This window comes from Magnolia sinica, chromosome 13 (genome assembly GCF_029962835.1).
Source record: "Magnolia sinica isolate HGM2019 chromosome 13, MsV1, whole genome shotgun sequence".
NCBI lineage: Eukaryota > Viridiplantae > Streptophyta > Magnoliopsida > Magnoliales > Magnoliaceae > Magnolia > Magnolia sinica.
The window spans coordinates 425,222-447,328 of NC_080585.1; the positions used below are offsets into that span (position 1 = coordinate 425,222).

General features: G+C 37.7%; 1 protein-coding gene across 4 annotated transcripts in view; it reads left to right on the top strand.

The window, feature by feature from the left end:
- The window catches only part of LOC131222301 (phototropin-2-like), a 52,027-nt gene that overhangs the window by 16,858 nt on the left and 13,062 nt on the right, over window positions 1-22,107 (top strand). For 3 of the 4 annotated variants that reach the window (XM_058217327.1, XM_058217325.1, XM_058217324.1), the window contains exons 6-17: window positions 1,774-1,987; window positions 2,270-2,340; window positions 2,935-3,068; window positions 3,317-3,366; window positions 3,482-3,586; window positions 5,835-5,894; window positions 7,001-7,090; window positions 15,765-15,841; window positions 18,153-18,237; window positions 19,828-19,908; window positions 20,367-20,470; window positions 20,963-21,012. In XM_058217327.1, coding sequence (XP_058073310.1) covers window positions 1,774-1,987; window positions 2,270-2,340; window positions 2,935-3,068; window positions 3,317-3,366; window positions 3,482-3,586; window positions 5,835-5,894; window positions 7,001-7,090; window positions 15,765-15,841; window positions 18,153-18,237; window positions 19,828-19,908; window positions 20,367-20,470; window positions 20,963-21,012 — 1,121 coding nt within the window. The remainder of the gene's footprint in view (window positions 1-1,773; window positions 1,988-2,269; window positions 2,341-2,934; window positions 3,069-3,316; window positions 3,367-3,481; window positions 3,587-5,834; window positions 5,895-7,000; window positions 7,091-15,764; window positions 15,842-18,152; window positions 18,238-19,827; window positions 19,909-20,366; window positions 20,471-20,962; window positions 21,013-22,107) is intronic. The other variant, XM_058217326.1, reaches the window with a different exon arrangement.

Here is a 22,107-nt window from a genome sequence, read left to right on the forward strand (position 1 = left end):
CGGAATCCGTCATGCCCAGAGAGGAGCGAATACCATGTGAAGGAGAGAGAAACTGCCCTAGATCTTCTATCTTAGAGTCTGAGAGGTGTGCCTACAAGGCGGAAGCCAAACGCCGGCAGAGTCTAGATCGGAGAAGCACCGAGCTATGGAGACATTCTCAATGGGGAAGAAATCAATTAATGGTTTCAATGATTTGTTACATTTTGTTGTTTTCAGAGAAAATTAAAGGTCAATTCCCATAGGAAGGTACATCCATAGATTTTTCTTTGATAGGTACATGGATAGATTGTTGAAAGACAAAATACAAGAATTTCCTAGTGAAAACTTTGATGAAGCTTACTAGGCAATATAGGTCCAACAGGTTTTAGGGACTAACTTAGAGACAATGGAGTGAGCTGATGCTCTCTTATGCTGGGCCTTTTGAGACTAGAAAGTCTTAAACATCCTAGTTATGCACTTTGCTTTAGGGTGTAAAGTTTTCTACCATTTCTTCTTTGGTCCACTTCTAGAGGAAAGAGATTTGGTCAACCTCATTTCTTGGTTGAGAGGTTAGGGTCCAATCCCATTTAGGCTTGCCAATTACTCAGAGGAGATTCTATGTGAATCATTTCCTCGTGTTATGAGATAAGCCAAGCCAATGGGCATGTAGGCACTTGAAAAAGACGAAGTGGCAGAACCTCGCCTCTGGTAAAATTTCTGAAGGAAGTAATCTGAAAAGCTTTGAGGTGTGACTTGGACATTTTCTTTTATAGATGCCAACATCAAGGTTGCATCTTTTTGTCATGTTTACAGAAAATCTACCTTTTTATTTAGAACGACCGTGCCTGTCATTAATTAATTAATTAATTTTTATTTATAATTGTGCCCTCCCTCCCCTCCAAAAGGAGGGAAAGACCTAAGGGGACTGGGACAGAGGTGGTGAGAAGGGTATGAAGGTTGGTTCACTTACCGAGGATAGGTCCTTGGCAAATGATTGGGAAACAGGTTTAGTAAAGCTGATCCCAAATAGCTGGGACAAGGCTATTATGGCTCTCTCTCTCTCTCTCTCTCTCTCTCTCTCTCTCTCTCTCTCTCTCAAATACTTATTTTATAAAGAAAATAGAAGAAATAATGCTAAAAGCTCATGTGAGTTGGACATTTACTTTAAAGAGACTGTTCTGGAGGGTGGTAGAAGCATCTATTTGCAAAACAATAATCAGTCAAGATGTGAAACAAACTGTATCTGATAGGAATCATGGTAGAAGTTGTAGAACTACCAGTAGATATATAAGTTTACAGATATCTTAGAACCTACAAGTTGCATGGTCATTTTTTGAAGAATTATTGTGTTTTTCGCAGAACCTACAAGTGTTTTAATCATCTATGAGGGGTTTGTTTTTATCATAACAAAATTGGAGAATTTTTTGTCATTTCCTTCTTAACAGACATGAAATTCTCAAGTTCACCTTATCATTTCCCAGAAGGAAAGTTGAACACTTATACTTCAGAAAACCACACAGTTTATGTCAGAATACTCATCACTGGTCAGAAACCCATATCAAGCACATGCCCGATTAATGTATTAGCCAGGTTTGGTATAGACAGTTTTCTGGGCCCTATTAGTTTTCAGTAATAGTAATAACATTTGATGTTGTATGTTGTTTTGTGCGTGTGTTTATGTATTATATAACAATTTTCAATGATGATTAGTAATTGAGAAGTTGAAATTGCTATAGCTTTATTAACTTCTATGGTTAGTTGTTCTGAGGCAGATATATGACTTCTTCACTGCAGGTTTAAAAGTAGGGCTGATTCAAGTGAGAGGCTTGACCCTGAACCTAGTATTGAGCCAGAGGTTTTGATGACCAAAGATATAGAACGATCTGACAGCTGGGATCATTTGGAAAGAGAAAAGGATATACGCCAAGGGATTGATTTAGCCACAACACTAGAGCGCATTGAAAAAAATTTTGTGATAACAGATCCTAGACTTCCTGACAACCCCATAGTAAGACATTCACTTCCATAATGTGGATTGGATCTTGACGTGTGGCAGACCACATTTTAGCTTTCTATTCCTCATGTTCTCCTTCATGATTCTTGAATCATTCTTTATAGTAAGCAAAATTTTGTTTCCTCTCTGGGGCTGCTACAGCTACATCCCAAATAAAATAATTAACTATTCTTTCCTTTAAAGACCTATTTTCTACCATATTATAGATGCTGAATTTTAGCAAGTCCGCAGCATTAGCACGTCACTATTTCCAACTCATTCTCTACTGTCTTGCAGATATTTGCATCTGATAGCTTTCTTGAACTGACAGAGTATACTCGGGAAGAAATTCTTGGAAGAAACTGCCGGTACAGATTTTTTGCATGTCTTTGGTTTCTCTTTACAGCAGTATCTGACTCCCAGCCCCAGTAAAACTGTCTTGAATAATTTTTTACCAATAGTAGAAATTATAGGGTCTATTCCTCTTTTTATCCCCAAACTAAATCCCGAGCATTGAGAAGACAATATAGTTTCATTAGTAGTTATGTAACGATAAGCATTTGTAAGGTTTATAGGGAAGCTTATTATTGTCTGATCATATTGCTGGTCTTATCAAATTAGAATTAACCTCCTACTGCCTGAGTTTAATGATTCGAGGGAAGGGGTTTGCATAGTTGGGGCTTCTTTGCATTTTTTTAGAGGCAAGGATTTGAATCCTTTTAGGTTTCTGACATGGTCTATGATGTTGGCCAAGGATCTATGTTACATTACATCCTTTTTCTTGTGTGAAGGGGCACAGCTTGCTCCCTGCAAAAATCAAGTGCATTTTGGAACCTAAAGGATTTAAATCCTTTTGAATCTGATGAATGTGAACCAGTCCTTAGTTTCTTATTTTCTACTAAAATTGTGAGATCTCCCTTATCAGACCACAATTAAACAATTAGATCAAGTTGGTGCTGTAGGTTTCTTCAAGGCCCTGATACGGATCAAGGAACTGTCTCTAAAATTAGAGAGGCTATCAGAGAACAGAAGGAAATCACCGTTCAGCTGATCAACTACACAAAGAGTGGTAAGTTGCTAATGTCAGTACTTCCAGGTATGATGTCACTATACCATGTCAGCTCCATCATTTATTGCATTAGGAACTCAACTTTTACAGCTGCTCATTATGTTTTCTATAAGATGTCTATGAACTAAAGGTTATTTGTATGTACTATTGACACTCTTTGGGGATAGTTCATTGGATCTATGAGGAAACTGCATTTGCTCCATTAATAAGGAGATACTAGGTTTTACCTTTGATGCTTTTCCATGTGCTTGACCTTTGAAATCTGGGAACTGCAGGGAAAAAGTTTTGGAATTTATTCCACTTGCAACCTATGCGCGACCAAAAGGTGGCACTTCTTTTTAATAAGCCATTGCTTATTAAACAAGATGGATTTGTATTTGTTCTGTAATTAAAACTAATATTGTTTCTTGACTTTCAAACTGATGCTGAATTTTTATTAGGGTGAACTTCAATACTTCATTGGTGTACAACTAGATGGAAGTGATCACCTGGAACCCTTGCGAAACCGCCTTTCAGAGACTACAGAGAACCAAAGTGCTAAGTTGGTATGTTCCTTCACCTTGTCTCTTTTATGTTTCATTGTTCATGTCATTGTTGTCATTTTATGGTTATGTCATTTTTTTTTCCCTATCTTTTATCTTTTTGCAATATTTGATGACATGTTGACACTGTTGTAGTAGCATCACTGTTCTAATGCCTATTCCATAAAGGAAAGCCACTTTTTTTAAGAGCTTCCCTTTTTCAACATGGCTTTCCACTTCTAAGGGCCTGAATTGAGATAACAGTTTGGAGTCTTGCATGTTGTATCAGTTATGTTCTATGACCTTCTTTTTATAGATCAATATGTCACTCTAAGGTCTTGTTTGGTGCTTGCTACGTTACACAGACACTGAGTGTTCCCTCAGATTAGGGGTCACAATATGTCACTTTAAAGTAGAAATAAGATTATCATTCTAGAAACAACTGATAGGAGGGATTCAACAGGAAAATGAAAAACAGCTAGAATTAAAATGAAAACAACAAGAAATCACAAGATTCAATTCCAAGGACCTTTTCAAGTGTAGGCACAAGTGTGGCACATTTGTAAACCATTGGTTGATATGTTCAGGTGAACCATGCAATCTCACCGCCTTTGCTCTTGCTTTCCATCTTTGCTTGGTACCATTTTGATTTGCCTTTCCTCCTAAAATTACAATAGGCTTCAACTTATCTTTATCTAGTTTTATTTTGAATCATGCTTGGAATAAGATGTACCTGGAATGGGGATTCAGGGTGGTATGCATTTTCCAAAATGTTATTTACAGTTAGAAACTGGAAGTCATGTTACATCTTACTAGAGAGGTTCTAAACCAGACTGTGCCATACATGCCCCCGCAGTCTTTTCACTACTTGAGTTTGGGCAATAAGCAGTGTTCATAGTATTGGTATCGTTACATGTATTGCTGGCTAGGGATATGGAAACATGTATTGATATCTCCAACATTAAAGCTGATACCCAGAAACGTATCACTGACTGAGGGAAACATTGGGGAAATACGATGAAATGGTGGAATTTCTCAATGAAACTTCAAGAAATGCCAAAATACACATATTTGCATATTTAGGAATCAAATAATCAAAAAAGACTCATATATAATAACTTTCTCTTTAATGAGGCTTTAGAAGCATGTAATGCCAACTCTAAGAAACATTACAAAAATATGAGGAAAATGGTGGAATTTTTCAATGATACTTTAAGAGATGCTAAAATACACATACTTGCATATTTAAGAATCAAATAATAGCGGAAAAGACTCATATTGGCATATTTAGGAATTAAACAATAAGTTTCCCTTTAACGGGGCCTAAAAGCATGTACCCTTTTTTTCCTTCCTAAAAGCATGTATCATTGACTGAAGGAACCATTGGGAAACATGGGGGAAATGGTGGATCCATCCATGCATTCGTGCTTGCATGTGCGCATGTGTGCACGTGCGCGCATGCACGCACACACAAAGATACATCCATCTATCCATCCATCCAACCAACCATCCAACCATTCATCCATGCATACATACATACATACATACATCTATCCATGATCCATCCATCCATCCATCCATACACACACATACAAACATGGATTTCATCATACAACCATGCACCCATAAAAAAATTGGAATGGAATTTTTTTTAATAAATAGATTTTTGGGCAATATTGATACATTGCCAATATAGTGGGGTATTTTTGAAATATCGCCGATACATTGGCAATACAAGTGACACCTGGAATTTACATAGTCAAAAATATTGGCGATATTGATACATTGGCAATATAAGCGACATCTGGAATTTACATAGTCGAAAATATTGATGATACATTGGCGATACTTAGCGATCTATTGCTACCAATGTTATCAATATCACCAAGTTGGAGATACGGATATATCGGGGATACTCTGTACAATGGCAATAAGGATTCCAATGGATTGAGAGATCAACCATGTTGCTGGTTTATAAGATTCAGCTTGAGTGATGAACTTGCAAAATTGGAAACTATTCAGACAACTCCTCATAGAACACATTTCACCACACGAATACCAATTATATTGTAACAGCAATAGGAACAGTTGTCAACAGTAACAAGGTTGAGCCACCCTGACCAACAAAAAAAAAAGGATTTGATTTTCAGTCATCATAGCTTATTTTCCTTGCTAATAATAATTTTTCATAGGATCATGGTGGTACTATGAATGCCAAAGAAATTCATCATGTTTTTGTTATGTATGCCATTTCAACGTTTATTCTTCACAGGTCAAAGCTACTGCTGAGAATGTTGATGAAGCTGTTCGAGAGCTTCCTGATGCCAACTTGGTAAGGTACACTTTTTGGACTGTGATGTGTTTGGACAGAAATATAGCTGAAATAAATGCCATTATGCAGGAATTTCACTGTTCATGATTACTTACAGCTTTCATTTCCAGTTATGCACGGTTTAACTTATTCTGGGTTATCTTAGCACTTCAAAATGGGTGCTGAACCTTTGTCTGATCAAGTATAAATGTTATACCCCTTCAGTATTGTGGTCACGGTTCAAGATCAGCTTACCCTGGGTAACATAGATTCTATCATTAGAATGAATATTGTTGAAGTCAACTTGAGTGAATAATACCACAAAATGTGATTGTTCAGTCATCCAATTACATTTTTATACAGTGGGTGTATACTTTATTCACATGGGAATGCAATAGAATCATTTGACAAGAACAAACATGTCTTTTCTATTATTGCTACCACAACCCCGTTATAACAGCCACTGAAAAAAAAAATCACAATGGAGGCTATTGTTTTCATATGTATTGTGTTTGGAAAGAGGATTACGTCATGCATAGACACGCGTATAGAATGACTCAACACACTAGTAAAAATTGCCATCACGAGACAATAGTTTATGAACATGAAACGCCCTTGTAATTCATTTGAAGCCGAGTGCATCTGGGCATGCCCTGATTTGCTGAATTTCCTCAAGCTGTTATAGCATTATCCTTCATTATCCAAAAGTATTTATATAGATGACCCCAATTAGTTGGGAGAAGTCTTAGATGACAATGACGATGATGCGAAAGGCAGATTGGTGCATTCCATCTCTGGTGAACACACTTTTTGCAGGCTATGAATCACTACAAAATCAAGTAGAGAACCATTGCACTGTAATCTACAAGTCTTTTTAAGGTTTATCTTTAACCCTTTTTTAAAAAAACACACACCTTCACACCCACACACACACCACACAAGTACTCGAAACCATGACCTCAGTGTTGAAACCCCACAGGGTCTACCACTGAGCCATGAGTAAGGACCCAAGTTTATCATTAACCTTCTTCATAGGTACAAATAGTAAATCATTATTAGATGCATGCCTAACTATTTTGTCATACTGCATAATTGTTGACATGAATTTCTTATTATGTTATTTACAGACGCCAGATGATTTGTGGGCAATCCATTCCAAAACTGTCTTTCCGAGGCCCCATAAAAAGAACAATTCTTCTTGGAGAGCAATTCAAAAGGTACTCTTATGGTGCAAATTGAATGTTTAATCATATAATCAGAATTTCTAATATCTTGGCATGCATTTCCCCACCTTTTACAGTTCATGTTGGATGGCAATGCCATTTGATTAAGGCTAATGCTGAGCTAATGTGCTATTTAGATTTTTTCTCTCCTATAGGCATTTTTATCCATGTATCGAATTTTCTTGTGCTTTCATCTTGAACCGATTTTAATTGTTGAATTTGCACCTGAAATAAAATATTAAGTAATCATTGAACATTAAATGTAAATTCCAGTCCATTCCATAAGACACAGTTAGCACTTTGGTTACTACCTAGGGGTGCACATCAAACTGGTAGAACTGTGGAACCGGACTAGAACCGACTAAACGGTCCAGTTCGGTCAAGTTCTAGAGTGCACCGGTTCCGGTTCCGGTTCCAAAAATCAAAGAACCGATTACATCGGTTTGGTTCTTGGTTTGGAGGTATGTAGAACCGAAGCAAACTGTGAACCGATCCGTAGAACCGAACTGTGGATCCGAACCTGGAACCAAACTTGGAACCGAACCAGGAACCCTTTGATTGTTTCCATATTTGACTCATGATTTATGGTTTATAATGCACCATTTGATTGTTTCTATAAATGTATTTTTGCACACCTTATACAATATCTAAACCATTCATCAAATGGATCACAACATGAATGGACATGGGCTAGATAATAAAATAAAAGATGCAATTGGGCTTAATTATAAAAAGCCTAGAACCGATCCGGAACCTAATTGGTTTTAACGGTTCGGTTCCGGTTTGGTTCTAGGGTGCTATTGGTCCGGTTCCGATTCCAAATATCTTAGAACCGTTAGGAACGGTTCGGTTCCGGTTTCACCCCAGAACCGGACCGAACCGACCCGTGTGCATCCCTATTACTACCTACCCCTTCTTGCACAATCATCCACTAGATGAATGGGGAGGTCGTGCTTTTAATAGATTGATTACCTTTGTGTGCACCATTTTTTTTTATTTTTTTTTGTAAGGCCTGTTTGGATGTACTATTGAACTGAACTTTAATGACTAGTTTAATAAAGTGGAAATGACCAAATTGTAACTAACTTCCTCAATATGCTAGGCTTGAAATTTCTATTCCATTACACACACACACACACACACCCACACACACACACACACACACACACATAGAGAGAGAGAGAGAGAGAGAGAGAGAGAGAGAGGAATGCTCACCTGCGCACCAATTCTCACGAGAACTTTTTGAGAACTCATCTCATGTGATATGAGCCTAAAATCTGAACGGTCCATGTGATGCAGTAGCCCATGAAACCCCCAGGGCCCAACTTTTATCTTGATCCAAAACTCTGGTGGGCCGTGGCAAAAGAGAGAGGCAAATCAAGGGAGGAAAATTCTCTCTTTCTCTCTCTCTACACACACATACACACATATATGTATATGGGTGAATTCTCGCCTTCGCACTAGTTCTCACAAGAACTCTTGAGAACTTTTGAGAACTCATCTCACATGATATGAGCCCAAAATCTGAACGGTCCACGTGATGCAGCACCCCATGAAATCCCTAGAGCCCAACTTTTATCTTGATCCAAAACTTTGGTGAGCCATGGAAAAAGGAAACAGTTTCCTCCCTTCATGGGATTGTTAGCAACATCCCCAAACCTTTTAGATGGCACATAGGGGGTGCTGCATCACATGGACCATTCGGATTTTGGGCCTATGACATGTGTGCAAAGGTGAGCATGCCTCTATGTATACGTATGCATACACACGTATAGGGTTTTTCTAATGTCCCCACCTTCATGGGATTGTTAGCAACATCCCCAAACCTTTTAGATGGCACATAGGGGGTGCTGCATCACATGGACCATTCGGATTTTGGGCCCATGACATGTGTGCAAAGGTGAGCATGCCTCTATGTATATGTATGCATACACACATATAAGGTTTTGCTAATGTCCCCACCTTCATGGGATCGTTAGCAACATCCCCAAACCTTTTAAATGGCACACAGGGTGACCTATTGTGATTTGAACCATTCATTCATACATACAACTACGAGCAGGCCACGGTGCAAGAATCACGTTAATCGGGTGATCCGAACCCCTAGAATGGAGCCAATTTATTATAGTCATCCATTGTTTACAAGCCATTAATCACATGGTTAGAATCATCAAATCAAAGTGTTACTTTATAATCATAAGAAATACAGGTGGGATCCATCTATCAGATGTTTCAAGATGATGATTGGACCTATTTTGTTTCTTTGGTCAATCTTCACTGTCCATTTTCATGCTATTGATTGGAAGCTTAGGAAAATCCATAATACCGTCTCAAATCAAGTACCTGGTGTCTAAAATCAAACAACAAAAACTACAAAGAAGCCAGGTGAAGAAGCTCAATCTCAAGTTAGGTGGTCTTCCCATCTGACCTATTGTCTATATGATTGATTGGTTCATGAAACCTTCTCACATCATCAGTTGATCATGAGGGTTAACATGTAGGAAAAAGGAGCTTGTTAAGACCATGCCTTAGGGCTTCTACTTTTCCTTGCATTTTCTAACAGATGCCTTGAGAACCGGCATAAGAAAATAAAAGTCGTCTTGGAAGAGTGAGTCGGCAGGATCCGATGGTCTACACAATCTTAGGACCTTCGCAAAAACCGAAGATAGACGGCGCACAGCCAGTGGTCCACCTAACCACTACGGGAGCAGAGAGGTCTGATCACCCCTCTAATTCTAGAGTTAAGATGGCGCCGAATTACGATCAATGGCTTAGATCGTATAACTAATGGGCTACATGGACATAATCTATGATATACTATTTCTCCATTTTTTCTCTAGAACTCTTGGTACCACTAGGACAAAATTTAATGAGAGAAACTGATGCAGGGCAATTAACCACTTGCTCTAAGAGCTCGAACTGTTAGAGCATGACGAATCAATCCCTTTATCTCATAGCCCAAGCCCCACATCTCATGGGTTAGGACCTCGGCCGAACCCCTGTTGTGGGCCCCAAATCACATGGGTATCACTTCACACGAGCCACCCACCATACACGGGCTGCCCACTCCGAGTGTGCCTCTGCATCCCACAAGCAACCCCAATCAAGCCCGGTGTGAAAATGCCCCTGTATTAAAAACCCTCCCCTTTTTATGAGGAAGGGTCAGGGAGATTGGATGAGGCTGGAAGTTATCCAGTCTCATCCGATCTCACCCTATCCTAATCTCAAGTTCGAAGTTGAATTCAAACCTTTTAGTTTGAAATTCAACTTTAAATCAAATGAGGAAAATTTGCATGGGACCCACCCACCAGTGGTTAACCACAAGTGGGCCCCATGGGTCCATGTCCAACATCTCTCACTCAATCATGTTGTGGGATGGACACAATATAAATTGTCCATCTAGCTTGTCTCATAACAACTAAAACCCCAAAAATCGTGATTAAAAGAAAAAGAAGCATGGGACTAGCTGGAACACCGTTGTCTTCTCACATATGTTTGAGTATTAAGTGACAACTAACTATCCCTTAATAACCTAAGCTTTGTAATGCAAGTCCTAGTCCACATGACTATATTGGATAGAGTTAACTCTTAATCTAGAGTACTCGGCCAACATATGCATTTATCTAACTTATCGAGTTATTCTGAAAATTCTTTTTTTTGCAAACATCGATTTGAATTCTTTTAAAGTAGTATTATAATACATATACTTTTAAAAAGAATATTGTTTGCAAAAAAGAAAAAAATTGTCAAAAACTCGATATTGTTGGCGGATAAGTTTATGAGTGCATATTAATAGTTCTAGAAACTTGGTATAGCTATCATGAGATCTTCCCATGCAGATGTGTAATTTGGAATTGACTAAACCATTTTCCTAGTGTCACCAAGTCGAACCAATCAAGGGCTTTTCGTCATCGTATGCTAAAGTAGCGATACTTAATCTCATCCTCCTTTAGATAAGAGGAAGGTAGCTAAGGACACAAAGAATCACCTACGGGACTAGTTGCTCTCACATTGCAATGATTAGATTGAATAAAAACAATCTATAGGTAAATGGTCCCAGTACGTAGCTACCATTCGTGTCGTAAAGTAGACAATACTAGGCATATGTCAGGTCTACAATACGCATGCCGTCTCACATGAGGTATAACTCATCTCATATCCTCATGATCTAGCTTTTATTTAGGCCATAACATCGATCACATAGAAGAGCAATGGAGCAACTTCAATCTTTTAAGACTGCAGGCGGATACGACTCAATCGTATCCCCGTCTCTATTCTTCATAATAAAGGGCGGTTCACAACTCAATGTATGAACATCATCCCGATTGTACCTCTCCTGTACATTAAGGGTTGGTCAACCTGTGCAAGTGGGTGATTGGCTTGCCAATAGAGGTAGAAATCCTACAAGATCTCAAGGCAAATGTTGATGACCTACATACCTAGTAAAAATTAGTGCTCAATACTGAATAAAAAGAATGTATTATTCATTAATGAAAGATTAAAGGTACATGATACAATCATATAACTTAAGCTTTTCTCAATCTAATTTGCCTAATGTGAACCTTGAATAGATCTCTAGTTATAGGTTTTGCCATGGGATCAACCAACATCTTCTTGGGAGGAATGTAGTTGAGAGCGACCTTCTTATCTCTCACTTGATAACAGACGTAATGATACTTGATCTCAATGTGTTTGAACTTCTGTTGGTATTTGGGGTCCTTCGTCAAGTCCAAGGCAGAGGTGTTGACTATCTTCAATGATATAGGCTCACGAATGCCTTGTACAACTCCTAGACCTTGTAAGAATCTACAAACCCATACATACTCTTGAACTACAATACAACATGCAATGTACTCGACCTCTATAGATGAAATGGTTGTGGATGTCTGTTTCTTACTTGACTAAGAGATAGCTCCCCTTCTGAGTAAGAAGACATATCCTAAATTAGACTTTCCCTTATCGGTGTCATCCAGTATCTGAATATCCTTTAAGCTCGAGATTCGTGCCCTCATAACACAACATCAGGTCCTCAGTTCCTTTGAGATAACGGAATATGCATTTGACAGCTTGTCAATGAGACTGTCCCCGGTTACTCGGGTAATGGCTTACTATGCCAACTGCATAAGTAATATTCGATTTGGTGTAAAGCATGCCATACATTAAGCTGCCTACTGCGCTCGCATTAGGTACTAAAAATATAGCTGATTTTTCAGCTTCAGTATGGGGACACAATTTCCTGTTTAGCTTGGTAGTCTACTCTATAGGGGTTTCAAAAGCTTTGAATTTTCCATCCTGAACCGATCTAAGATCTTTTATATATAGGTGGGTTGATATAAGCCTAGGAATCTTCTAAGGCGGTCCCTAGTGATCTTTACCCTAAGAATAAAGTTGGCTTAACCAAGATCCTTCATATCAAAGTTATAGAAAAACCAATCTTTAGTCATCATCAACGGTTGCATACCATTACTAGATAGCACGATATCATCTAAATATATAAATAGTATTAGAAAAGATCCTCCAGGCTGCTTTATGTATATACAATGATCTTCTTGACTCATTGTGAACCTGAAAGTGGTGATGGCCAAGTGGAATTTCACGTACCACTGTATTGAAGATTGCTTCAGCCCATAAATAGATTTCAATAGTTTACAAACTTTCTACGGATGCATTTTGTCCACATATCTCATGGGTTGTTGCATGTATATATCTTCAGCCAAATCACCATTTAAGAATGCGGTCTTTACATCAATCTGATATAACTCTAAGTCTAGACTTATGACAATGGACAAATTCATGTGGATCGAGGAGAATTTTATGAAAGGTGAAAAAGTCTCCATGGAATCAACGTCTTCCTTTGTGTGAAACCTTTGGCGACCAATTGTGCTTTGTACTTGTCCACTGTACCATTTGCCTTTCTTTTGATATTAAGTACTTGTTACTTATCTCTTTGCAATTAGAAGGCAAATTTATGTTGTTCATCATGGTAGATGATGGTTCCGATCACTAGCGGACCCTTGATCAATAGTGATAGTACGAATATCAAGAGGGATCTACATTCCCATGCACGCACGCACATGTACACTTGATAATTAAGGGACACATGGGGTTACACATTTTGGTCATCGTGTTCCAAAATGTGTGGCCCACCTAACATTATTATAAATATGAATATGATCATAATATCAAAAATCCATAATAACGTTGAATCAATTAAAAATTTTATTATTTTTGTCCTTTTATTTTAATACATATATCGATCATCGTCATCACAAGAGATCTTAACCGTTAATCACAAAAACAGACCGAACTAACAGTTAGATCTCGCCGAAAACCTCGAGTCACTTCCCAACACTTGGCCTAAATTAGCCTACAAATGGCCGATTAAAGACCCTTAATAAGATACATTTTATCTTAAATAAGTGATTTGGGCTTCTAATCTAGCCCATCTCCTATTGTGCATAAATGTGGGGCCCATTTAGGTTGTCCATACACTCATGGATAGCGTAGAATGGTCTTTAAATTTTGTCACAATGAATGGATTTGGATGGTTTCACAAAGACCATCCAAATGGCACACTTTGGAGTAATGGGCCTAGTCCAAATTTGGGCCCATTTTTGTTAAGTTGAATTTAAACTTCAAAGTTTGAAATTCAACTTTAAATTGTGGAGAGAAATTAGAAAAGATAAAAAGGAGGGAAACTTGTGTGGGACCCACCCACTAATGTCTAACAAAAAATTCAAGGTTACATCAATTCCTAAGTTTAGGTCTATTTGATTATGTTTTTGAAACTTTCTCTAGCTCTAACAAGCAAACAACAAATAGATTGTTTTCCCTTAAGGCTTTAGTTTTTCGCCATCCTTTGTTGTTAGTTTAGTCATTCCAATTTGTTAAAATTTCCTCATGGAAAGACAAATGGGTTGGTTGATTTTGGTGGTTACGTTGCTTGCTTCTCTCTCTCTCTCTCTCTCTCTCTCTCTCTCTCTCTCTCTCTCTATATATATATATATATATATATATATATATATTCATGGACAGAAGAATCGCAATTTTAAGTAGTAATATTCAAACTTCAGTGTCTTTATGCCACATACTCCTAGACTGGTGGTGATTATGCAACATACATTATCTTATAGTTATGCTTGCAGAAGCTGATGGCATCAACTATCTATCCTACCATTAAAATTATCTTGGTAGACTCGTGCACGAAAAATGCAGATGTATTGTATTTATTTGCATTTCTCATATTCCCCATTCCACCAAAGCTCTTCTACACAAGATTGGAATATAAAGAAATGGATTCCTGCATCTTCAAGCCTTGCCAACTAGTTCCTTCCGGCACTCACTTTCCTCTAATGGTTTTCATTTGAAATCACCTTTGAATGAGTACAACAATGCCCTCACATGAAACAAATGTAAGGGTGTTGTCAGAATTGATGTACCTCAATCTTCTTCTCAATGATGGTCTCACTGCCATTGTTAATTACTGCATTATTATAAAATGCGTGTTATTAGGACAGCTTTCAACCTTTCTTAAGAGTGTTTCTTAGATCCATAGAGAAGCAAATTCAGTTGTTGAGATTTTGTTCAAGACAAGTATTAACCCTAGGGATTATGTTCCTTAGGTCCGATTGTTCTCCATGGTCCTGCTTTTTAATTTATCACAACACTGTTAATGAATAACAGTTCCATCTAGAAAGAAGAAAAACAAGTTGGAAATGGTATGTTCTAGGCAACATACTATGATATATGAGTTTGGTACTAGACTACTGGTTACAGTTGTCATAGAAATAGGAGCTCAACATCCTCCAATATTTTTCCCCATGGTCGTACTTCGTATTTTCGCCATAAAATTATTAATGAATTACATCGCCACATGCCAATCAAACTGAAGGGGAAATTTATAAGATAGCTATAAGGCCAGCCATGCTTTATGAGACATAAGTTTGGACAGTAAGGAACAACATGTTTATAGGATGAGCGTAGCTGAAAGGAGGATGTTGAGATGGATGGGTGGGAAGATGAGGAAGGATAGAATTAGAAATGAAATACATTTAAGGGAACTTAGGAGTAGCACCAATAGGTAATAAGATGAGGAGAAGTACAATTAGATGGTTTGTCCATGTGCAGCAAAGAACAACAACAACGCCAACTAGGAGTAAGTAGTTCAAGTTGAAGGCTCTAAAAGGGCAAGGGGAATGCCCTAAAGTACGTGGATGGAGGTAGTAAGAAAAGATTTGATGATCTATGGTTTAACTAAGGATATGTTACTTGATAGATCCAAGATTCGTGTAGCCAACTCGAATTGGTTGGTATAAGGCTTTGATCATCATCATCACTATTATTATTATTATTGTTGTTGTTGTTGTTATTGTTATTATTATTATTATTATTTTTTTTTTTTACACATGCACCCGCCACACACCCATGCACGCTGTAGTGGGATTTCACCACCTATGGGTTTCGAACCCAAGACCTCGTGTTGAAACTCCTCAGAGTCTACCACTCGGGGGGCAATATTCTTATTATTATTAACACTTTTAGATCAGATCTTATTTATTTATTCTTCAAGTTTGGGGTTATCATCATTCATTTACTTGGCTATATCTCATGGGTAGTTCTGTATATGTATGAATTACTGCTTATCCTTCTCTGTTTCTTGGTTATGTAGATCATCAATAGTGATCAACAAATTGGCCTGAAGCATTTCAAGCCCATAAGACCTTTGGGTTGTGGTGACACGGGCAGGTATCTTTATTTCATGTCTCACATCTCATTTATTTATATTGACAGATATGCTATATGGGTTGGCCGACGGGCCCGACACCCTCGTTATATAAAGGGCATTTCTTTGCATTTTGGACTTGTTTCCCTTGCTTTCATGTATCTTTGCTTCTTTTTTGAACAAAGCTTGTTAATTCTTTAAAAAAAAAAGAAAAAAAAGAAAAGGGAAGAGGCGGGAAAAAAAGGGTTTTGCTATTTTCATGTAATGTGAATGTTATATGCTAGTAGGGCTGAAAGTTGGGCGGGTTCAACCCGACCGACCCGTGACCGACCCGACATTGGGTTGGGCTCGGGCAGGATATATCGGGTTCGATCTCAAGCTTAGGCTATACAAACACCAACTTGATAAAACTTAGGTTGGGCTCGGGTTGAGGTCTCGGGTTGCCCGACCCAACCCGAACTTGATCAATATATAAGTTACTTATAAATTACAATTGAGTGTGGATCATTTGTGTTGAAGGCACACTAGTGATGTCGGGTCTCATTTGTCCACGTCATTTCCAAGGACTCAAGCTAACAAGATATGCCGAATTTCTCTCTCCCAAATAGATTGCCTGCTATGCTACATGACTTTTAAAGTAGTTGTCCTATATTTTACCTTTTTTTTTTAAAGAAAAAAAAATGAAGTTCTTTATGGTGAATAATCACATTTATAATTAAAAAAATCATAGATACAAAAAGTAAGTTCTATATTGAAATATAATAAACTAATGTAATAACGAAAATATTAGCATGTATACACACGATCAACCCGACCAACCCGACCGAGCCCGTTTGGGTTGGGCTTGGGTTGAGAATTCCCAACCCGAGATTGGGTTGGGTTGGGTTAGGGTTGAGGTATAAGAACCTTGGGTTGGGTTAGGGTTGAGCACCAACCCGACCCAACCCGCCCGACTTTCAGCCCTATATGCTAGTCTGCATCCTTAAACATACTGCTAGGTAACCAACCTACATTTTCTTCAATTTATTTGAAGCTTGGTGTGTATGTGTGTGTGTGTGTGTGCGTGTGTATGTGTGTGTGTGTGTGTGTCACGCACACACACACTATGAGATTGAGCTGTGTGGGCCCCACCGGGATGTATGTTGAGCATCAACACCGTGCATTTGATGGGCCCCCTTTAGATTATGAGATATCCAAAAAATCAGCCGTATACGGAACTCAAGTGGGCCATACCATCTAAAACCATGTGAAGACATGCCTAAATCATATAAACGTACTTGGTGCGGCCCACCTGAGTTTTGGATGCGGCTAAAACTTGGTCTGACCTGTATTCTAAATGTGACACACAATGGATGGTCTGGATTTGTGAACCACATCTCGGTGGGCCCAATAAATGATTATGAATGTTTAAGGGGAGGGTAACCCCTCTCAACTATTGTATGTGGTGTGGCCTACAGAGCTCAACCTCATGGGGAGCTCCCATGAGATCGACTTCATATTACCATCCCCCACCCCACACACACAAACACACCCCATGGAAGGGTGCATCTGATTGATGGTATGGATGTCCATCACACATCACGGTGCGGCCCACAGATCTCAACCTCATGGGAAACTCCCATGAGGTCAACCTCATATTACAATTTCCCTATATATATATATATATATATATATATATATATTAGGTATACCTCAGGTCCAACTAGTTTAGATTTTGTTAATTTGAATTAATACTAATAAGTACTAGGTAGAAATGAGTTATTTCATGACTTGAAAATAACACCATGCCTTTTTTTTTCCCTTCCCTTTATTTTTTACAATAACATTAATTAATCACTAGTAACCAAAGTGGTTGTACCATCCAACCGGTTGGACTTGAGACTCTCTCTCTCTCTCTCTCTCTCTCTCTCTCTCTCTCTCTCATATATATATATATATATATATATATATATATATAAAATAAACAAAAAATAAAATCAATTTCTTGTTCTGTTTCTTTCAGCCTTTGGCTTCTTCTTAATGCATCATATTTCAATTCCTAAAAGAAATAATTTTTTTTTTTTTTGAATCTTGTTGTTATGTGGAGAACTCATGTTAGAGGTGCATCTAGACTATTGCAATTTCACCTTTTCCATGTGCTTCAGGATTTTAAAGATAGTCATACATGATCATTTAAAGAATAGTTTAATTCTGGTTATATATGCTATCAATGAAAAAAAGTTTCTTATAAACATGACCATGCAGAAGACTTGCAATTTTCTGGACCATGACTTTCTAATTTTGTACATTTTCATGCTTCCTGGATGTTTTCTTATTATCATGTTTTTGCTACAGTGTTCATTTGGTGGAATTGCAAGGTACAGGTGAACTGTATGCTATGAAGGCAATGGACAAATCAGTAATGTTGAATCGTAACAAGGTCTGATTTTATATAAACAGATGGATTGATGGAAAAATATTTATTGTTTCCTTTCCATATTTCATGACATATGTGATTCGTAAATATTTGGATAGAAGGAGAGTAATGCTTGTTCTTGTTTTTTTGGGGTGTTTTTTGGGTTATATTCTGTTATGTTGCGTTTCAACCATTTTAAATAGATTTTCTGTAGTATCCTTTCTGGTAGGTGTTTCTTTTGAATATGCTTGTATGAGAGTGATTTCTTTTGTAATCGTTTCATCGCATTGGAGAATAATGAATGGCTCTTGAGATGATCACTGGTTAACCTTCTAATATCAACCAACCAATCTGAAAACTGCAATCTTAAATGATCAATTCCTAGTTTTATATAGACTAAATATCTTGAAAAGTCATAAATTGAATAGAGTAACAAATAGTAGCAAGCACAGAGAACTTAAAATTTTTCAACGTGTATAATACTTGTAGATACCTTGTTCATACAACCATGTATTCTATATTCTGTAGTTAATAGTATACATGGTCTTTAAATTTCATTTTCTCTTCATTTTTATTTTTCTTCCAAAAAAATGAAAAAGAAAAGAAAAGAAATGCATCATCTCATGCAAGTCTTGCTGAACTCAATGAGCCAACCTGGTTTTTGCTTGGGGCATGTATCTGACATCAGATACGTGGATGTAATTAACTTGGATGCAATTGACTAACTCCATGCATGCTGAAGTTCAACTGTGATAATAGCTTGCGTTGCCAATGGGTGCACTAGTGTCAAAATGGATGTAGTGAGGCATAGTCCATGGGAGTACATTACAACTGCCACATCTACCCTGATTCAAGGAAATTTTTAAGTGTTCAAGGTGCGGACTTTGGAGCTATGCATCAAGCTGGAAAATTAATTCGTGACAAGAATATGTTGAACTTCGAATGATAGGAATGATAGGTTTTAGACCTTACAATTTCTGTCCTTCATCTGGCCATTTGGTAGTATCAAAGGAGCAGAATTGAAGGATTATCCTGGGCACAGCTATCGATTATTAGGTCTTGACTGTTGAGTGGTACTGGATCTATTAACATTTCTCCACCTAGACAGTCGTAGAAGCTGAGAGCCCCAGTTCTAAGCTGCCTTAAGCTCAACACCAGCAGCAACAACAACACAATTCAAGGGTGTGGAGCTGTTTAGAGAATGTACAAAATGCCAAAAACCATGGTTGTTGAAGAAAGAGAACAAATGCATTGGGCTTGTATGGTTATTGTAAGATTTAACTTTTATGTTATCCTGAGGTTGGCCATATGTTACTGGAGATTTTAGTGAGATGTCTAGTCTAAAGATAGTGACTTGTGTGCAATATAGGTGAAATTAGTGATCTTGCTTCACTAGTTGATCTTGAGGTGAATGCTACTGATGTTTTAGCAAAATGGGTTCTCGCCTCTGTTTCATGTATTGGGAAATCTCTGCATCTAAGTTTACATTTTTTTACTCTTGATAATTCTCCTGAGGTAGTTGGGGAAAAGATTCTGTGCTGCTTAATCACTAGTGACTTCTTGTCATGTAGTTTATTGACTTGATACTTTACTGTATTCATGGAGGATGTGCAGGTTCATCGAGCTTGCGTAGAAAGGGAGATCATTTCCCTACTGGATCATCCTTTTCTTCCAACACTGTATACTTCCTTTCAGGTCCAGTCGTTATCTTTCTTATTTACTTTCTCAGTTAGCATCACTGAGGGTAAAATACAGCATGCATTTAACTGTTTGCAAAGTGTGTTTAACAAGGTTACCATAAAAAATACTTCCATTACAAAAGTTCAGAACAAGTATATTTGTGAAAATCTGATTCTTCATGTTTACCTTTTTTTTTCCCCTTCTTGTGTCCTCATCGTGGCACTATGACACAGATCAAGGTTACATTACAAACAACAAATAAACTGATTCATATCGCACTTTGTTTTGCAACTTGTTATCATTATTAGAATCCTGCTATTTTATTCTATATTAGGAATAGCCACGTGCCCTGAGTTTCCAGAATGAAAATCTACAGTCCCCATTTTACAACTGACTGTAGTTGTTAGACATATTTCATGTCTTCCTGCTTTTCATGCTATCCTATATACTGACAGTTTTCTTTTACTCCACAGACTTCTACACATGTCTGTTTGATAACAGATTTTTGCCCAGGTGGGGAGCTATTTGCTTTGCTTGACAAACAGCCTATGAAGATTTTCAAAGAGGAAGCTGCAAGGTATCTTCAATGAGTAATTCAATAATTCCCTCAATTTTGAAACTCCAACCAAGAATGGTTCTTCACCATATGTTTGCTTGAAATTTGTCTAGTTGCATGTACTTGCATCGATGCTTGAAATGTCTCTTGATAAAGTTGTTCTCATTTGACGTATACCTGACTACTATTGTGCTTTATTTTCACCTCTAGATCTTTAAGGCATGAATTTTTATCTCCCAGTTCCCAAACTTCCTTTTTCAATTATGTCAGCTTTATTGTGGTTGCATGCAACATGTTTGAATTGTAGATCGATCACACAAAGATGAATGAACCATGTTTACTGCAGCTGTTCTATTTACTTTGAAACAGTTTATTATATACAATGCTTTATCTTTTTTGGTGTTTTCTCTTAAGGACTCTCATTTTGTTAATAAGATTCTCAATGTGTCTTTTACTCTTATTACCTGCTCCATTGTGTCAACTTCAATCTCGACCCAATTTACTTTTTTCCAGGTTCTATGCAGCGGAAGTTGTTGTTGGTTTGGAATATCTTCATTGTCTAGGTACTTACCATCACCTCAGAACTTGTTTTGGGGTTAGTTTTAAAGCTATTTTTATTTTATTTTATTATGTTCTACTGCCTGAAATTGTACCTTGTAGACCTGGAAAAGGTAAAACAAATGTTCTAACATGTAAACTACCCTGATCAAAGTAAGCATGCCCATCATCTTTTTACATGTCTTTTCTACTTGAGTTTAGACATTTTACAACTTCTATGGAGGATGACAGATGAGCAGATATTGGCTGTTACCATTTCTATTATGGCACAAGTGATCGCATGGAAGGGGCTATTTCTGCAAAATATAACATGCTTTCCTATTTCACTATCACTGGATATTGGAATCGGAAAATATTGCCTATTTCTCATCTCATTTATTTCCAGTTAGTGCTCAGGATGCTTGTCACATTTGTTAGGTACATGAACTTCCATTTCTATGTTAAGTTGCTCAACTTTAACATATATTCTACAAGTTCACTGGATCAGATAACCTTTAACCCAAAGTGACTTACTGCTTATCGTATCCTCCTAGGATTTTTGGTTAAACAGACCAAAATCTTGACACTTCAGGATGATTGGACCAAATCTTGACTACACAGTGTCGTCTTCATTTCTTATTATCTTCATTTGCACTCTCATTGCCACTCCCAAGCCTAGAAAAAGGAGGGGGGTTGTGGCAGGTTGGCAGCTGGAGTCAAACTTTGGGCACATCTTGCTCTCGTGAATCCAAACAAATCAATATTTCAAGCTCATGGCTCTAAAAGGCAAGGGGAAGGCTCAAACGGATGTGGGTGGACGTGATTTGATGATGATTTAACTGAATAGGATTTGTGTAGCCGACCCCAATTAGTTGAGATCAGGTTTAGATGATGATGACGATGGTTGAATACTTGTCGACCCCAATTTTCACACTATGATGTTGTGATAGTGATGATATTATCCTCTGTCAGCAACTCAGCAGTTGTTATACTATGTTGTAGTAAGTTACATGATCCAATTACTATAATATAACTCCTGTTTTCTCAGCCTTCATATGGAAAATGAGAATTTTGTTTCAGTGAAGACTCATACCTTCTCTTTTCCATTGGGGGGGGGGGGG